An 18225-nucleotide genomic window follows, 5' to 3' on the forward strand; every position below is an offset into this window, starting at 1 on the left:
TTTTCCATGCTGCAGCAATTTATTTTAATTTTTGAATTCTTCAAGATTTTCGTCGACAAACAATGCGTGATGCTAATGGAATTTTATCTTTTACATTCTTCATAATCAATAGTGTAGTTATTTTTATACTAAAGAGCTTGATTCTTATCGTTTCGGTGATATTTAGAGTGGTACGACAACAAATATTTTATACAGGTCGTATCTTCATCTCGGCTCTCTTAGCAGAGTAGTGGTAGCCTTTCCAGTGATACCAGGTAACTCCATCATGTCTAAGTTTCCCATGAAGGTAGAGGCCGTTCAGGTTAGACCAGTGACAATGTTTGTACCACCAGGCACCATTGTAGGTCACTGCACAGTTTCCACTATCAGCATCATTGTCACGATCTTTGGTGGTAAAGGCCATACCACGATGGTAGGACAGCGAGTCACCAGCAGTACCTGTGTGAAAACGATAATTATATAAATAGATGTTAAAGTCAATCTATGACTTAGTCAAGAGAGAAACAAACGCTTTCAAATGCTTTTCCCTTCTTTCTTAATAGTGAGCACTAAGTTATTTTACTCACCTGAATAAGTTCCAAGGCTCAGTTTGTACTTGTTCCTTTCACTGCTCACTGCAAAGTAGTCGTACTCAGCATACGCACTCTTCCCCTTGATGTCTTGTAGGTCAACACGAAGACGATTGCGAGTCTGATGGGTCAACCGGTTGATTTTATCCAGTCCCAACCAGAACTCGCCTTTCAGGTCACCAAAACCGTTCTTGTAGTCAGCCCAACCTCGATAGAAGTCGACTGAACCGTCTTGTCTCTTTTGGAAGACTGTCCATCCACCCACACTCGTGTTCTGGTCACAGTAAACCTATGAATCGAAATGTCACACTGAAAAAACTATTTTTTAAATTTATGTAGAAAGCCAAACTCAGTATTATTTTACGTTTTTTTTTATAACGAGATACCTGACTGCAAGTTTTCCACTTTACACCACACTTGTTTTTTTTAACTTGTCATTAGAAAGAGTATCCAAATTTGTAAAGTTAAGTTTACCTTGAATGGCCCTTTGCCGTCACCGGGATCGACTGTGTAAACACCACTTTTCTTCCCACCTCTTCTAAGAACTTCAGCACAGTTTTTCGGCACTGGAAACAAAACGAATTGTGCTCATTTCTAGCGTTGTGTTTGTATAGCAATTTGATTCTACGAAAAACGTCAATAACAGGAATAGCAATGTCATATGATTGCTTTAATGATTGTTAACAATACCTCCTTTCATACTAGAACCAGTTTTGTTTAACGATGCTCCCAGTTTTTCCATGATGACATTTAATTTCTCTTCGATGGTTTTCAGTGCACCAGAAAACTGCTTGGAAGAAGCCGCACCTCCAAAATAATTATTTTGATATACATCGTCATTCGTTTTGGTTTTGGTGACTTGTTTTCCTTCACTGACAAAAAACAAGCTGATGAAAAACGGCACAAATCTCAACACTTTCATTTTGAGAGCTTTTTCTCTTCGACACTCGCGTTCAGTCAACAGGACAACAGGTTGTGGGTAAAACTTACTGAATCATGCAGTGTAATACAGATAGCTAAATCTCAAACACGAATTTTGGACATGTTTTTGAATGAATTTTTCTGTTAGCCAATCTTAAGCCTTTTTAATTCGTTGGTTTAAATGTATTATTGTTAGTTAAATCAATTCGATACTTATTTTCCTCCTTCCTACATAGTATGGTAAAATCTAAACTTGAGAATATATTAGAAACGCCTTATTTGGGAAGTGATCAAAAAGTTGGATCGCTGGATCTTGACCAAAACTATATTTTGAAATCACTGATAATTTTCTCTATTTTTGCAAAGCATTACCTAAGGGCAATCACTAGAGTAAAGGATATCGACAGTAGATGAAATATTGGCATTCATTGCTCTCTTATGAAAGTTAAGAAGTGATTTTCTAGACCCAAATGGTTCTTTCTTCGTCTGGGAAAAGAAGCTGGGTTTCTCTTAAACTTTCGATGATAACATTTGGGATACTTCACTTCTTCGTGATCAAAATCACAGTTACATGTATTCACGAAGCAATGCATTCTAGATGACATAGGCACGTTTTTCACGACATACTTGTCAACCCTTTTCGTATTTTCCTGCTTTTGTGCAAAAGACTGGAACTCTACTTAGTTCTCGATCACGCGAAATTTCTCGAAGGTTGTGCTCAACCTGAGTAAGGCATTTAACATAAACGAGACCTGCTTTCCTTTGATAAATATCTTTATTGGGATGAACAAATACAGATAATTGTACAGCTTTTTCGAATATATCGCAGTTATGCTGTAGAGAATTTGCCAAAGTCTTTGTTCACACATTTATGAAATGTTGTACAACCATAACCATGTGCACCCAGCAACGATCAACACACTCGTTAATGATAGCTGAACGAACGATAAACTGCTGAAGAAACTGTTCAAAATTGCAAACAAAATAATAAACAAAAAACCTATCCTCACTGTTATTGATGTAATTAAGTCCAAGAATTCTTGATTCTGGAAACGCATTTGTTATCTAAAGAGATTCCAATATGGCGTCCATGTTGCTTGGGATATTATCTCTGTTGTCTCTCGTCAGACCGCAGACCGCCGAGCAGCGCAGGCTTACACATTTTCGACAACGTCGATAGATAGATAGACTTATAGAAAACCGAAACCTAGACTCGGGCTTTCCACAGGTAGCCCGAGTAATTATCATGTAGGCCGTATAATAATAACACATTAATAATAAGGTCACAGAAATAGATCGGTAAATAACAAAATTATATACAAGATCTCTAATAAGGATAAAATATTTCTACAACCCTTTAGGTTTGTTTTTCAAACTACTAATGGTTTTAGCAGATTTAACATTGCGAGGTAAAAAGAGTTCCAGGCTTGCACCATAATAGTCTCCTATAGATACCTCATGATTTTGAATGAGTTTGATTCTAAAATAGATTCTTTTGTTAGGACTTGAAAGCGAAAAAAAAACGGAACACGAAGTTTTAACATGTTTTTTATAAACTCCAGCCTACAGATCACCGCACTGTGTGGTGGTCCCTGCTGTGACGGATCTATATTGATGAAACATCTCATGGTTTGCTTCACAAACAATACGATGGATCTCATTATCACAATAAATCAGTAGTAGAAAAAAAAATTGGACGCAAAATTGTTCATCAAATATCATGTATTTATAAACTTACATTCATTCCCATCTAAAGATTTCTGTGTGCACAAGTCACGTTTACTAGTTTGTTCTCAATATCAAGCGCGGGACAAAGTAGGTATAAAAAGAAAAAAGCCAGCATTTGAGTCCAAAACGTGGGTCACGGTTGTTTCTATGGAAATCCTTGAGATTGTCTGACCGCAATTACAACAGCTATACAATGACGATTGAATTGATAGGAAGTTATTTTGAGGAATACGATTTTTTTCAAAGAATAAATAAAAAAAAAAAAAAAAAGAAAAATCAAAAAATCAAAAAATGAAAACCACAAAGAAATCAAAAAGAAAAGGATACGAGCATTTGATTTTTATTCACCCTTTATATGAAAATAATTTGAATAGCATTCGAATCAGTAATTTAACATGTTACTTTTTCTTTTGAGGGAGGAGGTTCGTGCCACCCGTATTTCCCTCCCCCCACCCCCACCCCCCCCCCCCCACAAAAACAATTATATTTACTATATTTAGTGAAAAGTATTCTATTTCTAACTAAACGATACACTAGCTGTCAATTTATACTCAATAAAAAAAGCCGGTTGAATCCGAATTACAAAGGTATTTTTCTTTGTTTGAAATTAGACTCGCGTTTAGCTAAGTAAAGACGATTCTCTAATAACTTGAAATATTTATTTGTGCGTTATCATCACCCACATGAATTACTTAGCAAACACCCTTTTCACATTGAAATATCCATATATATCGTCTGTAGCTCTGTCTCTGTAACCGGCCCTGTCTTTTGGTATAGTAGCTCTCGTCCACACAACGCGTTTTCAAATCGCTTTCGTCCGTTCATACGTATCCGTTTTCGAAAAGTTCAGTTTTAAATGGAGTCTTCATCGGATACGTGTGGATGAAGGACACAATCTGCAAAGAAAACAATCCGCCGTTTTCAAAAATATCCGACTTCTTGTGGCCGACGGCGCGGGGCATAAAACTACTGCATTACTCCTGCACGACCAAAGTACGCGTAGAGATTTGTACCTGAAGTTACTATTCTCCTCTCCTCTCTTCCTTTCCCCCGGCCCCCCCCCCCCCCCCCCCCCCCTTCCCTAGTCTATCATTTTTCTTCGTGACAGCTTGTGTTTAAAATGAAATCGATTTTAATAATAGGAAAAGCTTAGTCAATAGCTTTATGGACTTACACACCACATATGTTAATCGTTAACTAACCATATTGACACAAACCATGGGCCAGGCTGAAAAAAAAATCCGAAAAATTTCTTTTAAAAATATGCTCAGAATTCAAAAATTTCATCTTTCCCTTGAAACCTCTAGAAAAAATCTAGTTTTGAGTACTGAATTGTTTGCGTCCGCTTATTTGTGATTTAAAGTTGAATTGCATGGTAGCACGCTGATAAAACCTCATGGAGCCACCTTAATTAGGTAGAAGGGTGCCTAGTTCAGAAAGCTGGGCCAGACTATTTAAAACCATTTTGTTTTATTTTTATTCATCTCCCCCACCTTTCCCTATTCTTCTCTAGACCTTTCGTGACTTTTTTTTTGTGGAATATGAAATCAATATGTCGACCATCGGCAACACCATGGGATACTATTCGATCATTGGACTTAGGAGTACGTTGAATTTGGTATAAAGATGCCATTTCAGCAACCTGGGCAAAGACAGTATTTATCCTAATAGCGATAAAAACTATTGGAGACTCTTCGTTAAGTCACTCAACCAATCAATCAAACAACATTAATCTTGATTTGAATACGGTAGCTACACTCATACTATGTTACAAAATTATCAGGTAGGCCGTATAATAATAACACATAAAGAATAAGGTCACAGAAATAGATTGGTAAATAACAAAATTATATACAAGATCTCTAATAAGGATAAAATATTTCTACAACCCTTTAGGTTTGTTTTTAAAACTACCAATGGCTTTAGAAGATTTAACATCGCTAGGTAAATAGTTCCAGGCATGATTTTGAATGAGTTTGATTCTAAAATAGATTCTTTTGTTAGGACTTGAAAGCGGAAAAAAGGGAACACGAAGTTTTAACATGTTTTTTATAGCATCCAGCCTACAGCTCACCGCACTGTGTGGTGGTCCCTGCTGTGACGGATCTATATTGGTAAAACATCTCATGTTTTGCTTCACGAACAATACGATGGGTCTCATGCATTATCACAATGAATCAGTAGTAGAAAATGAAATGGACACAAAATTGTTCATCAAATATCATGTGTTATAAACTTACATTCATTCTCATCTAAAGATTTCTGTGTGCACAAGTCACGTTTACTAGTTTGTTCTCAATATCAAGCGCGCGAGATAAAGTAGGTATAAAAAGCTAGCAAGCCAGCATTTGAGTCCAAAACGGTGGTCACGGTTGTTTCTATGATAATTGTGGCAAAGAGGAAATCTTTAAGATTGTCTGACCGTAATTACAACAGCTATACAATGACGATTGAATAGGTAGGAAGTCATTTTGAGGAGTACGGATTATTTTCTTAAGAAATGGAAACAATAAAGAAATTAAAAAGAAAAGGAAACGAACATTGGATATTTATTCAACCTTTATATGAAAATATAAATAAAAATTTTCATTCGAATCTATTTCTTAACATGTTAACAATGACCTTTTGAGGGAGGGGGGGGGTTGTTCGTGCCACCCGTATTTCCCTCCCCCACCCCCACCCCCCCCCACAAAAACAATTATATTTACTATATTTAGTTAAAAGTATTCTATTTCTAACTAAACGATACACTGTCAATTTATACTCAATAAAAAAAGCCGGTTGAATCCGAATTACAAAGGTATTTTTCTTTGTTTGACGAGACTCGCGTTTAGCTAAGTAAAGACGATTCTCTAATAACTTGAAATATTTCTGTGTATCACCCACATGAATTACTTACCAATGCCTTTTCGCATTGAATTACCAATATATATCGTCTGTAGCTCTGTCTCTGTAACCGTCTCTCGTCCACACAACGCGCTTTTGAATCGCTTTCGTCCGTCCATAAGTATCCGTTTTCGAAAAGTTCAGTTTCAAATGGAGTCTTCATCGGATACGTGTGGACGAAGGACACAATCTGCAAAGAAAACAATCCGCCGTTTTCAAAAATATTCGACTTCTTGTGGCCGACGGGGCTTAAAGCTACTGCAATACTGCTGCACGACCAAAGTACGCGTAGAGCGATTTGTTCCTGAAGTTAATATTCTCCTCCCCTCTCCTCCCTTCCCCCCCCCCCCCCTCCCCCTCCCCTAGTCTATCATTTTTATTTGTGACTGCTTGTGTTGAATATGAAATCGGTTGAAAAACAGCATGGGAGTGAAATCAATTTGTAAATAAGGGATAAATCCTGTGTTCAGTGAAGGTCTTTTTAACTGCGAAAAGCAATTAAAAATATTTAAGACTCCCTGTTAAGATATCTTGTGATTTTGGATTGAATTCTAAAAAGTTCAGTCATAAGTTTAATAAAATCCCTTTATTAGGACAAAAAAGCTGACAATCAAAAAACGAAGTTTAACGTGTTTTGTTCCTACAGCTTACCTCTTTGTGGTCCCTGTTATGACCCAAGATCTATTAACTAATACCAAGAGAATATGAACTAACATAGTTCGTTTTCTCTTGTTAACTGACTGAAATGCTTATTTATATTTTGCTTTACAAACAATACAGTGGATCTTATCACAATAAATCGGTCCTGGAAGAAAAACAAGAACTAAATATTCACGCGCATGCTGATCGTTGTCGTGACAAAGCATGTATAACATACAAGAAAGGTATTTTTTTGCCAAGAAGCCCGAATAAGGACATTGAAGATGGTCGACAACACGTGAAACGTATTCTAATATATTGTCGATACTCACTAAAATTTGGTCAATACGCATTTAGTTAATGACGTTAGTCATGGATGAGGGTATATTTGGGCTATTATAGCCATACAAATCTACACGCGACGTTATATCACTTGAAATTAAGTTATTTGATAAACAGCAAGATATCTAAAATCCACGAAGATTTTTTGATGCCATTTTATCTATGAATATAATTATGGACAAGGCTTCGACCTGTCATGAGCCTGCGACCATTAATGAGCTGGCTCTGTAGTTTTAGGACTTTGACGTCGTTTGGGATCCCTGTGTTTCTCGGTCCACAGTATTCTATGGAGGAAAGGAGAGCAGAAACACGTGGAATGATATCTAAGGATAAAGGGTCGGTAGTCTGGGTATGATGCACAGTTGAACTTAGGCAATGATCACGAGCGTTTCTGATTTATGGGTTGAAAGGGGAGGAGAGGGCTATTTGGAATGTGAGTATTGAAACAAGTTTGGGTAGGAAGCCTCTTAAACATATAATATTTTTGTGACTCTGAACCCCCTGAATTTTAAGCACCTCGTTTACGGCGATCGTGAAACATCAGTTAAGCCGAGCAAAAAATTATTCAGATTTAAAGAAAAAGAAAATTAATCGCAAAAAAAACCTTCAAATAATAATAATAATAATAATAATAAATATTTCTTATATAGCGCCTCTTCCATAAATGTCCAGTGGCGCTTTACAATAAATTCAAAACTAGATTATCCTAAAAAATACTAGACCTAAAAAAGAAAAATTAAATCAAGAGCTAAAGTACCTTAAAATTACTTAATAAAATATTAATAAAATTGCAATAATATCCCTAAATAATTCCTAAAAAATATATATATATATATAAATAATCAAAAAGTGCTCTAGTTTTTGACGTGGCTTAAATAAAATCGCTATATACCGATTTAAACAGATGCGTTTTCAATTTAGACTTAAAGCATTCTAAAGATTGGCATAGTCTTATATTCTGTGGCAGGTCATTCCATAATATAGGCGCAGAGATAGAAAATGAGCGTTTGCCATACGATTCTAAGTTATAAATTGGAACTACTAATTTCTTATCTGATGCTGATCTTAGAGTACGCCTAGGTGTGTAAACTTCTAAAAGATCAGTAATATACTGTGGTGCTAATCCAGCTAAAGCCTTATAAGTAATTAGCAGTATCTTATACTTAATTCTTTCCTTGATCGGCAACCAATGTAGCTTGAACATTATAGGTGTTATATGGTCTCTCTTCTTTGTTAGGGTAACTACTCGTGCTGCTGCATTTTGAACCTTCTGAATTCGCTCTAGCAGAGTGTTTGGTAGTCCATATAACAGTGCATTTCCAAAATCCAATCGAGACGTAACCAGAGCGTGTACTAATATCTCTGCAGATTTAAAGCTGAGATATTTCCTTATCTTGCTGATTTTCCTTAAATAATAGAAGCCAGATTTACAGATGGTTGTTACATGCGCCTCCATAGTTAAGTTAGAGTCCATGATAGCCCCAATGTTCCTCGCCTTTGAGGATGGAATGATAACATCATCGCATACAGCAGTAGAGGTTAGAGTTGGAGGGGGGCGATGTCGAGCAGATAGCACCAATATCTCCGTCTTTTCGCTGTTTAACTTTAGCTTATTCGCAGTCATCCACTTATCCAATGTGCGAACACAAGTTTCAATCTTTGACTTTGCTGTAATCAGTTCACCTGGGTCAGACGTTTTAAAAGAAATATATAGCTGCGTATCATCGGCATAAAGATGAAAGTCAATGCCTAATGATCTCATGAGATCTCCAAGTGGTGCTATATACAGCGAGAAAAGCACTGGCCCTAAAATACTTCCTTGTGGAATACCAGATTGTAAGATACGTTCAGTAGACTGACCACCCAAGACATGAACTGTAAGTATTCTATCAGTAAGATACGATTCGAACCATTTATAAGCCTTGTCAGCAATTCCGTATCTGGAAGAGAGCCTGCACAGTAAAATTTCATGGTCTATCGTATCGAAGGCAGCAGAGAGGTCCAGAAGCACCAAGATCACTGAGTTCTTGTTATCGATAGCTCGTAAGATATCATTTTGGACCTTCACCAACGCTGTCTCAGTACTGTGGTACTTTTTATACGCGGATTGCAGGGGCTCATCTAGCCTGTTTCTTGTGACATGCTGTTCTAGCTGACTTGCTACTACCTTCTCTATACATTTAGATACAAATTTTAAATTTGAAATTGGACGAAAGTTTGAAAATTCGTCAGTGCTGAGGGTATCCTTCTTAAGTCGTGGGTCAAGAACAGCACATTTCAAATTAACAGGTACAGTAGCTGTCTCCAGAGAGCTGTTAATTATTCTGGTGATAAATGGTAAGAGATCAGTGAAGCATTCCATCAGTATCTTTGCAGGAATTGGATCAAGGATGCATGACTTCTTAGCTATTTTCTTTATAAGCACAGATAGTTCCTCCGTAGTCGTTGGTGTAAACGATTTAAGCTTGGCTTTACTCGATAGTGAGATTGTCTCTGTATTATCAAGACTTGTTTGATTCGTAGATTTTGTTAACAAAACCTTTCTGATGGCATTTATTTTGTTGTCGAAAAAATCTGCAAACTTATTTGGAAGTTCTTCAGATGAATTACATGAAGGATATTTTCTTTCTGCTGTCCCTTTAAACATTCTCTCTATTTTCTTGAAAAGTTATCCTTGGTCGGACCCACAGTCACTTATCATGTCTTTGTAAAAGTTGGTCTTTGCTGTGCAGATAAGCCTATTTACGACAACACATTGTTGGGTATAGCGCTCTCGGTCCACTGTAAGTCTTGAGGTCCTCCATCGACGTTCCAAGCGTCTCTTTATGATCTTCTGTTCTTGAATCTCAGGAGTATACCAGGGAGTAGGAGGACGCTGTGTTATCATCTTGCTTTTAACTGGTGCATAGGCGTCCAGTAGTGTAGACAGTGTGCTTTCATAAGACTCAACAAGATTAGATGTACTGGATGCTTCAGGGAAACCAGCATTTTTTAGATCATCACGAAACGAATCAAGATTTATCGATTTTATGTTTCTGAAACTCACTTGCTTCCTTATATGTGTTGGTTTAGCAAGTAACAGTTTGCAGTTCACCGCAGAATGATCAGAGATGACAGGGTCAATCACATCAATATACGATACAAATTTGTCCTCGGATCTAGTTAGAAGCAGGTCCAGGGTATGGCCCTTCTTGTGAGTAGCGGTACGCACATGGTTTTTGTAGTCAAATGATGTGATAAGATCAAGGAACTTCTTAGCTGAAACATTATTTTCATCATTCACATGAAAATTGAAATCCCCTGCGATGAGGACATTTCCACTACCACGGTCAGGTACAAGTTCTTCAAGTAGAGTTGAGAATTCGCTGAAAAAGATGGATTCATTTAAGTTATTTCCTTTTGACCGTGGAGGCCGATATAAAACAATTATTCGTATAGACTTTGATACTGATTTCACGGTTAAATCCATATGCTCAAACGATTGAAACTTCAGATTCTTGTTATTGTGCTTTAGATGCAAAGACTTTCTATAGACAACAGCAACTCCACCGCCACGTGTTTCTCTCGGGACATGTAGAAATGCATAACCATCGGGCACAATCTCGTTTATTTCCATTTCGTCGATGTTCCCGGGAGAAAGCCAGGTTTCTGTTAAAGCCATGATATCTACTTTGCGGTCAACAACGTAATCATGCACGAGTGATGCTTTGTTTTTAAGTGATCTTGTATTTAATAAGCTGAAATGCATCGCTGAACTTGGTTTGAAAGACGGAACCATAGGTGTACGTGCAATTGTAATCAAATTGTTCTGCTTGGGTCGTTTATAATACATGTTTATATTCCTGGGCCGCGCTGAACTGATTTTCACTCATCCTATACAATGATACCAGCCATCTTACTTTTGAAACATTAGAAAGAGAATTTCTGTTTCGTGATAAAGGAGTTTGTTATCAGATAAAAGGAAATTGAGATTTGAAGCAGTAATATTTCTCCATGCTTACCTTTCATAAGCAAAAAAGTTAACCTCAAATTAATTTTTGCAATTGCATTGGCATCGTACACATTTCAAAAGAATAAATTAAACATCAAGTGCAGAAAACAAAACTATTTTATTAAAAGGATCTATGGCACCTGGTATGACATAACAAAAAAATTAATGAATTTTTGTTGAATTGTCCAATTTTTAAGGCTTTCCTTTTACAGAGGTGTCTATTAATATTCCAAAAAAATTATTCACCCAAAAAGATTGTGGTTGTAGTAATACTTAAATTATGGCGACGATGAGAGAGCATAAAGACACTGGCGCTACTCTATGTTTGAACAAAAGCATTGTGATGATATGTCAAGGGTTTTCATTTGTTTTATCATCCAATCGGTGTCTGGTTGGCACATAAATAACAGAAGCTTATGTCACTCTGAGTATATACTACATTCTTGCTAATAAGTATCCATGGCAAGAAGTATATTTGATAAGAAGTATATTTTATACATGGCACTATCATCAATAAATATATACCACTGTCAAAATAATATATTCTCCCCTAAAGAAATCATAATTACTAAACACCCCCTATTTCTACTAAGAGCTGTACATGCCAACATTGAGGTGTTTGCCTCAAAACGTTTGATCATAGTTAATAGAGGGGAATGGTTAGGAAACCTATTGTTATAGGTCTTTTTTCACTTTTGATATTGAACCGTTCTTGACCGTGCACAACGTTTGATTTATGCTCATCCGAAATTGCAAAATTATTAAACATAAAATTTGTCTAAGTGATAATTGTAAGGAATATTCAAATATCTCTTATTGAGTATTTTGAACTAGCAGCCAAAAGAAAGATTTTGGTCTATTCACTCAGCCATCGCCAAGAAGAGTAAAACAATGATGAAACAAAAGATTGTGCACGGTCACGCTTGAAAAAACTGAACAAAGACTTATAACAATAGGTTTCCTAACCATTCCCCTCTATTAACTGTAATAATATATACTTGTCACGCAACATTAGGTTCTATTATGTAACAAATGTAATATGACTCTCTCTCCCCTCTCTCTACACACATTGTATCAAGTTAAGCACCAGAATAAGTATACCGAATTAATCATCATTAAAGCAAGCAATCATAATCAAAGCTCCACTAAATATCATGACATGGTGTCAGAAGTAAAGCACTAAACACACAAGACACTGGAAGGTCAGTAATATTAAGAAATAAGCGTTTTTTCGGCAAGAAACACATCAAGCATGGCGACAGGGTTCACGCCCCCTGTTATGAACTGGCAAGCTGGAGCCGATATCACCGACGAATTTGCTAGATTTAAACAATATTGCCAATTAATATTCACCGGTCCGTTCTCAAAGAAATCAGATGTAGAAAAATCCTCATATATATTACTTTGGATAGGCCGTCAAGGCGTAGATATATACAACAGTTTCACGTGGGCCGACGACGATGACAAAACAAAGCCCGACTTTATTTGGTCCAAATTCGAAAAGCATCTTGCACCTAAAACTAACTTTAGATTAGAAAGATATTAGCTACAACATCTAAAACAAAATAACGATGAGAGCACTGATGATTTCATGACTAGGTGCAGGAATCATGCAAATAAATGCAAGTTTAGAGATCAACAGGAGTTAGAAGAACGCCTGATTGAACAATTGATTATAGGCACTAAGCATGTTAAAGCTCAAGAGCGAATACTAGAGCACGGAAACGACTTAACGCTTGACAAAGCAATCGAATACGCCCGAACTTACGAAGCAACGATGGCGCATATAGCACAGCTATCCAACAAACCGATTGACAACCAAAGCGTGCACGCCATAGGAAAATCCGGAACCGGGAACATGAGAAAATGTGGAAACTGCGGAAACACTCACGAATACCGAAAATGTCCCGCATATGGCTCTACATGCAATTATTGCTCCAGAGCTAACCACTGGAGTAAAATGTGCCGCCAAAAGAACAGGTCCACACAACAGCCCACAAACCAACATACGACACAAGACAAAAAACCATCATATCAAGACAGCACACAAGACGCACGTCACAAAAACAAGCGCGTCCATGAGATGGTGAACACAAATGATTTACATGAACATTTTGACTCATTGAATTTTGAATCAATAAGTGTTGATAACGTCAATACTAAACCCAGAGATGAAGTATACGCAACACTAGGCGTTCAATTGGCCAACATGCGAAACGCACAAGCTGCAAACTTGAAGGTCAAGGTAGACACAGGAGCACAAGCCAACATCCTACCAATCCGACTTTTCAAACAGATGTTTCCGGAGAAAATTGGTCCAGACGGAAACCCTCTACCTAAAGCCCTAAAGCCATCAGCAACAAAGCTCACAGCATACGGCGGATCAGAAATCGGTCAACTAGGCATATATGATATAGAATGCACACACAACAAATTGCAAACCAAAGCACCTTTCTACATCACCAACGCGCCAGGCCGTGCAATCATAGGCTTGCCAACAGCACTAGATTTAAAGCTAATTACACTGAACTGTTCTGTGGAAACACAGGATGATGCCAAACAACCACACGACCAAAGTCAAACAAACCACGCTACGAGCCAGAAGATAGAAAGTAAAGCACAGCTATTATCCAAATACCCCACCTGCTTCGACGGCATCGGAAAATTCCAAGGCGAATACCATATCACGCTGAACCCCAACATAGCCCCTGTGATTCACCCACCAAGAAGAGTACCAATCAGCCTTAAGGATGATATCAAGCTAGAGCTAGACGAGATGATGGAACAAGAAATAATCACAAAGGTCCGAGAAGGTGAACCCACCGCATGGGTCAACAGCCTAGTCTATAGACGCAAACCCAACGGTAGAATAAGAATATGTCTGGATCCTAAAGATCTTAATGCCGCCATTCAACGTGACCACCACGTTACGCCAACACTAGAAGAAATTCTTCCCAAACTCAGCGGAGCCAAGCATTTTTCAATTCTAGATGCCAAAAGCGGATACTGGAACGTCGTCCTCGACAAAGAATCAAGTTACCTCACAACTTTCAACTCCCCGTTTGGCAGGTATCGGTTTCTGAGAATGCCATTCGGCCTCCGTATGTCACAAGACGTATTCCAATCCAAAATCGACCAGACCTTCGAAGGCTGTAAAGGAGTCATTGGAATCGTCGACGACATAGTAGTCTATGGCCAAACAGAAGAAGAACATGACCAAAACTTGCACAGCATGATCCAAAGATGTGAGAAGACTGGGTTAAAGCTCAATCCAGACAAATGTCACATAAAGCAAGATAAGATCAAATTCTATGGCATCATCTGTAGCGAAGCTGGAATACAGCCCGACCCTGCAAAGGTGTCCGCCCTGAAGCAGATGAAACACCCAGGAGACCGCCGAGATCTTCAAACCTTCCTAGGACTAGCAACCTACATGAGTCCTTTCATACCCAACTTAAGCACACTTACAGCACCTTTAAGAGGTCTACTCAAAGATAACCAAGTCTTCACTTGGAACGCCAACTACCAAGCAGCATTTGAGCAAGTAAAGAAGTCAATCACTGATACAACCACCCTAACATATTTCGACGATAGAAAGGAAGTAACCCTACAAGTTGATGCCTCGACCAAGGGTCTTGGAGCATCCTTACTCCAAGATGGCAAACCAGTCGCTTTTGCAAGCAAGTCGCTAACTGAAACCGAAGCAAGATACGCTAACATCGAAAGGGAACTTCTAGCAGTAGTATACGGTTGTGAGAGATTTCATACTTATCTATTCGGGCGACCATTCACAGTGCTTACCGACCACAAACCTCTAGAAAGTATTCACCTCAAGCATCTGATATCTGCACCACCCAGATTACAGAGAATGCTACTAAGATTGCAGCCATACGACCTGAAAATCAAGTACATACCCGGCAAAGACATGTTGATAGCAGATGCACTCTCACGTCTATCACCAGAAGATCACCATCCCATTGGAAACATGGAAGTCCAAGTACATGAGGTGTACCCTCAATTTAGCAAGACCATGATTGAGAAGATTCGTGAAAACACCAGCGCAGACCAAGAATTAGCCACCCTCAAGCAAGTCATCTACGAAGGCTGGCCATCAACCATCAAAGAAATCTCAAAGAGCCTAAAGCCTTACTGGTCATTCAGAGACGAATTAGGAATAGATGACGGAATACTAACAAAAGGTCAAAGAATCATCATTCCCGTAACGCTTCAAAATGACATTCTACAAAAGCTTCACGCAGCACACCAAGGAGCTGAAAAGACAAAGCTCAGAGCCAGAACTTCTGTGTACTGGAAGAACCTTAACAACGATATTGATAAGATTACCCAATCATGCCCCAGTTGCCAACAACATCAGGCATCTAATGCCAGACAACCGTTGCTGCCAACTGAGATACCTCCTCGGCCGTGGCACACCATAGGAACTGATCTGTTCCACTTACACGACTCTGAATACCTTCTGATCTCTGACTTTTACTCCAAATACCCATTCGTCAGGAAGATACCCAAAGGGCAGAGTAATAGCAGAACTGTCATTAATGCGATGAAGCAAATCTTCAGCGAGCAGGGAATCCCAAAAATAGTCCGCTCAGATAACGGCCCTCAGTACGACAGTGTAGCATTCCAAGAATTTGCCAACGAATATGGTTTCCACCACGTAACCAGTTCTCCACACTACCCACAAGGAAATGGATTCATAGAAAATCAAGTTAAAACAGTCAAAGGTGTTCTCATGAAGACACTCGAGAAACGACAGGATCCCAGTATGGCACTGCTTTGTCTACGCACCACACCCATTGACAATAAACTCCCATCGCCGTCTGAGTTACTTTTCGGAAGAAAGCTACAAGATAACCTACCCCGCACCATCAACAGGAGTGCCAACAGTGATCAAATCACCGACCGGCTAAGGGAGAAACAAGAAATCCAAAGGTTCTACCACGATCGTAATGTCAGACCTCTACCCGAGCTAGCAAGAGGTACCAACATCACCATTCAGAATCCCTCGACCAAGAAGTGGGAGCCTGCAGTCGTCAAGGAAAAGCTTGAAGCACCACGCTCATACTTAGTGACGTCACAAACTGGAAGTGAGCTTCGACGCAACAGGTGTCACATCAGAGAAGCACCCCCAGCGGCAGAGCAACCTACCAGTGAATATCAAGAACTAACAGAGACCAGAGGCAATGCAGAACCTCTGGAAAACAACGGAAGCCACGCACCTGGGACCACAGTTACCCGAAGTGGAAGAATCGTAAGACCGCCCAACAGATACGTTTAAAGAAAAAAAAGAAAAAAAAAAAAATTAGACACTTGCAAGCATGAGCAAGTAGTATTACTGTTATTACATATGATATTTTTTCTATTAAGATAATTTTTAGCGTTTCATAAAATTAGTTTTTTTTTCTTTAATGGAAAGGGGGATGTAATAATATATACTTGTCACGCAACATTAGGTTCTATTATGTAACAAATGTAATATGACTCTCTCTCCCCTCTCTCTACACACATTGTATCAAGTTAAGCACCAGAATAAGTATACCGAATTAATCATCATTAAAGCAAGCAATCATAATCAAAGCTCCACTAAATATCATGACATTAACTATGGTTTGAAAACTAATATAAAGTTCAAAATGAATGTCTTTAGATACATTTACTATAATGTTACTTTCTTTGTGCTATACTTGCCATTTGTGTAAGACATTAGTATAATTATGTAATTACAGACTCTGGTCCTGGAAATGCACTGGGATCAATCTTGCCAGTTTTTATCTTTACACTACGTTCATTATGTACGGTTGGGGTGAGGGTGAGGGTCAGGTAAAATTCTTCATATTAAGAAGATCCACCAATCACCAACAATTTAAGGAAAATTTAAGGAAAGATCAAATAAGAATTTAGTAGTTGATTTAAGATTCTCAGATTCTTTCTCAGAATAATAATATTCATTCACCAAAATGGATTCCCCAAAATAATTTGTAATTGCCCCTTACCCACCCCTCTTTTATCATGCTTCATTACCAATGGTTTTATTTCACGAGTGACTGGAAAATATATTGGATCTTTAGCTAAAGAAAATATGGGAGGTGAGCTGAGATAAAAATGAGATGAAATTATATGCATTGGGTGAAATGAGAAGAAGTAAGAGAAGAAGTGGTGAGGTGAGAGGAGACAAGTTGAGATGGGATAAGATGAGAATATGAGATGAGATGAAATTATATGCATTGAGTGAGAAGAGATGAAGTGAGATATTGCCCTGAGATGGGAAGCGTTGAGTGTGCGCAGACAGACTGCCTGAAGGGGTGATGCAGGCACGCGTACGATGAGGTCGCGGTTGGCCGAGGATGACTCAGGATTGAGATGAGCTACGATGGAAGGTGAGATGGATGAGCTGGGGGGATTTCGGTTGTTGCGTTGATGAGTTGAGGGACAAGGTTGGAGGCGATGACCGGTGAGCATGCAAACAGGTGGGGAGATGAGATGAGGACAGGTGCAGAGATAGGTGCGCTGAGCTGAAGGAGCTAGTTGAGATGCGGAAATCGGGTTGAGATGCGAGCGGTGTGACCTAAGATTAGAGTGAGAAGTAATGTGAGATGAGATAGCAGTAGAGAAGGGGGGGGCTGAGGTGAGTGGTGATGAGGAGAGCAATGAGAGGAAATAAGGATTTGGTGAGATGATATGAGATGAGACAAGGTTGGAGGAGGGAGATGAGGTGAGATGAGGTGTGGGAGATGAGAATGTGGAAGGGGAGATGAGATTAAGGACACCGGTTGAGGTGAAGGTGAGATGGTTAAGGTGAATGCGGATGGGGTGAGAGCATGAGGGGGGCGATGATGATGAGACATAAATAAGGTGATCATTGAGATATAAGATTAGATGATAAGAAGGTGATTTGAATGAGATGAGGTGATGATTTGAGGTTGAGAATAAGATTATGTGAAGTGATTTGGTTGCGGTGAAGATTGTGTGAACTGAGATGAAATAGGGATGAAAGATGAACGATGAGATAAGATGAGGTGGTTGAGATGAGACTTGACGATGAGATAGATGAGATGGGTTGTGAACATGAAGATTGAATGGTGAGATGAAATGAGATGAAAAACAGGATGGGAGATGAGGTCCCCCCCCCCC

At 38.7% G+C, this 18225-nt stretch overlaps 2 protein-coding genes across 2 annotated transcripts; both read right to left on the minus strand.

Moving 5' to 3' along the window:
* Positions 1–1553, minus strand: LOC116300730 (ficolin-1-like). Its single transcript, XM_089038494.1, has 4 exons — positions 1260–1553; positions 1044–1135; positions 567–858; positions 1–438 (listed from the first exon to the last, which is right to left on the minus strand). The coding sequence occupies exons 1-4, from the start codon at positions 1489–1491 to the stop codon at positions 188–190; spliced, it is 867 nt and encodes a 288-aa protein (XP_088894620.1). The 5' UTR covers positions 1492–1553; the 3' UTR covers positions 1–187.
* Positions 1554–9753: 8200 nt separating this feature from the next.
* LOC148906766 (uncharacterized) lies at positions 9754–10917 on the minus strand. The gene has a single exon (XM_089038119.1). The coding sequence runs from the start codon at positions 10915–10917 to the stop codon at positions 9754–9756; it is 1164 nt and encodes a 387-aa protein (XP_088894245.1).
* Between the last annotated feature and the right edge of the window lie 7308 nt (positions 10918–18225).

Source organism: Actinia tenebrosa, unplaced genomic scaffold (assembly GCF_029948245.1).
Source record: "Actinia tenebrosa isolate PJP-AT-01 unplaced genomic scaffold, QUT_ActTen_1.0 PGA_scaffold5__44_contigs__length_20552954, whole genome shotgun sequence".
In the NCBI taxonomy this organism is placed as follows: domain Eukaryota; kingdom Metazoa; phylum Cnidaria; class Anthozoa; order Actiniaria; family Actiniidae; genus Actinia; species Actinia tenebrosa.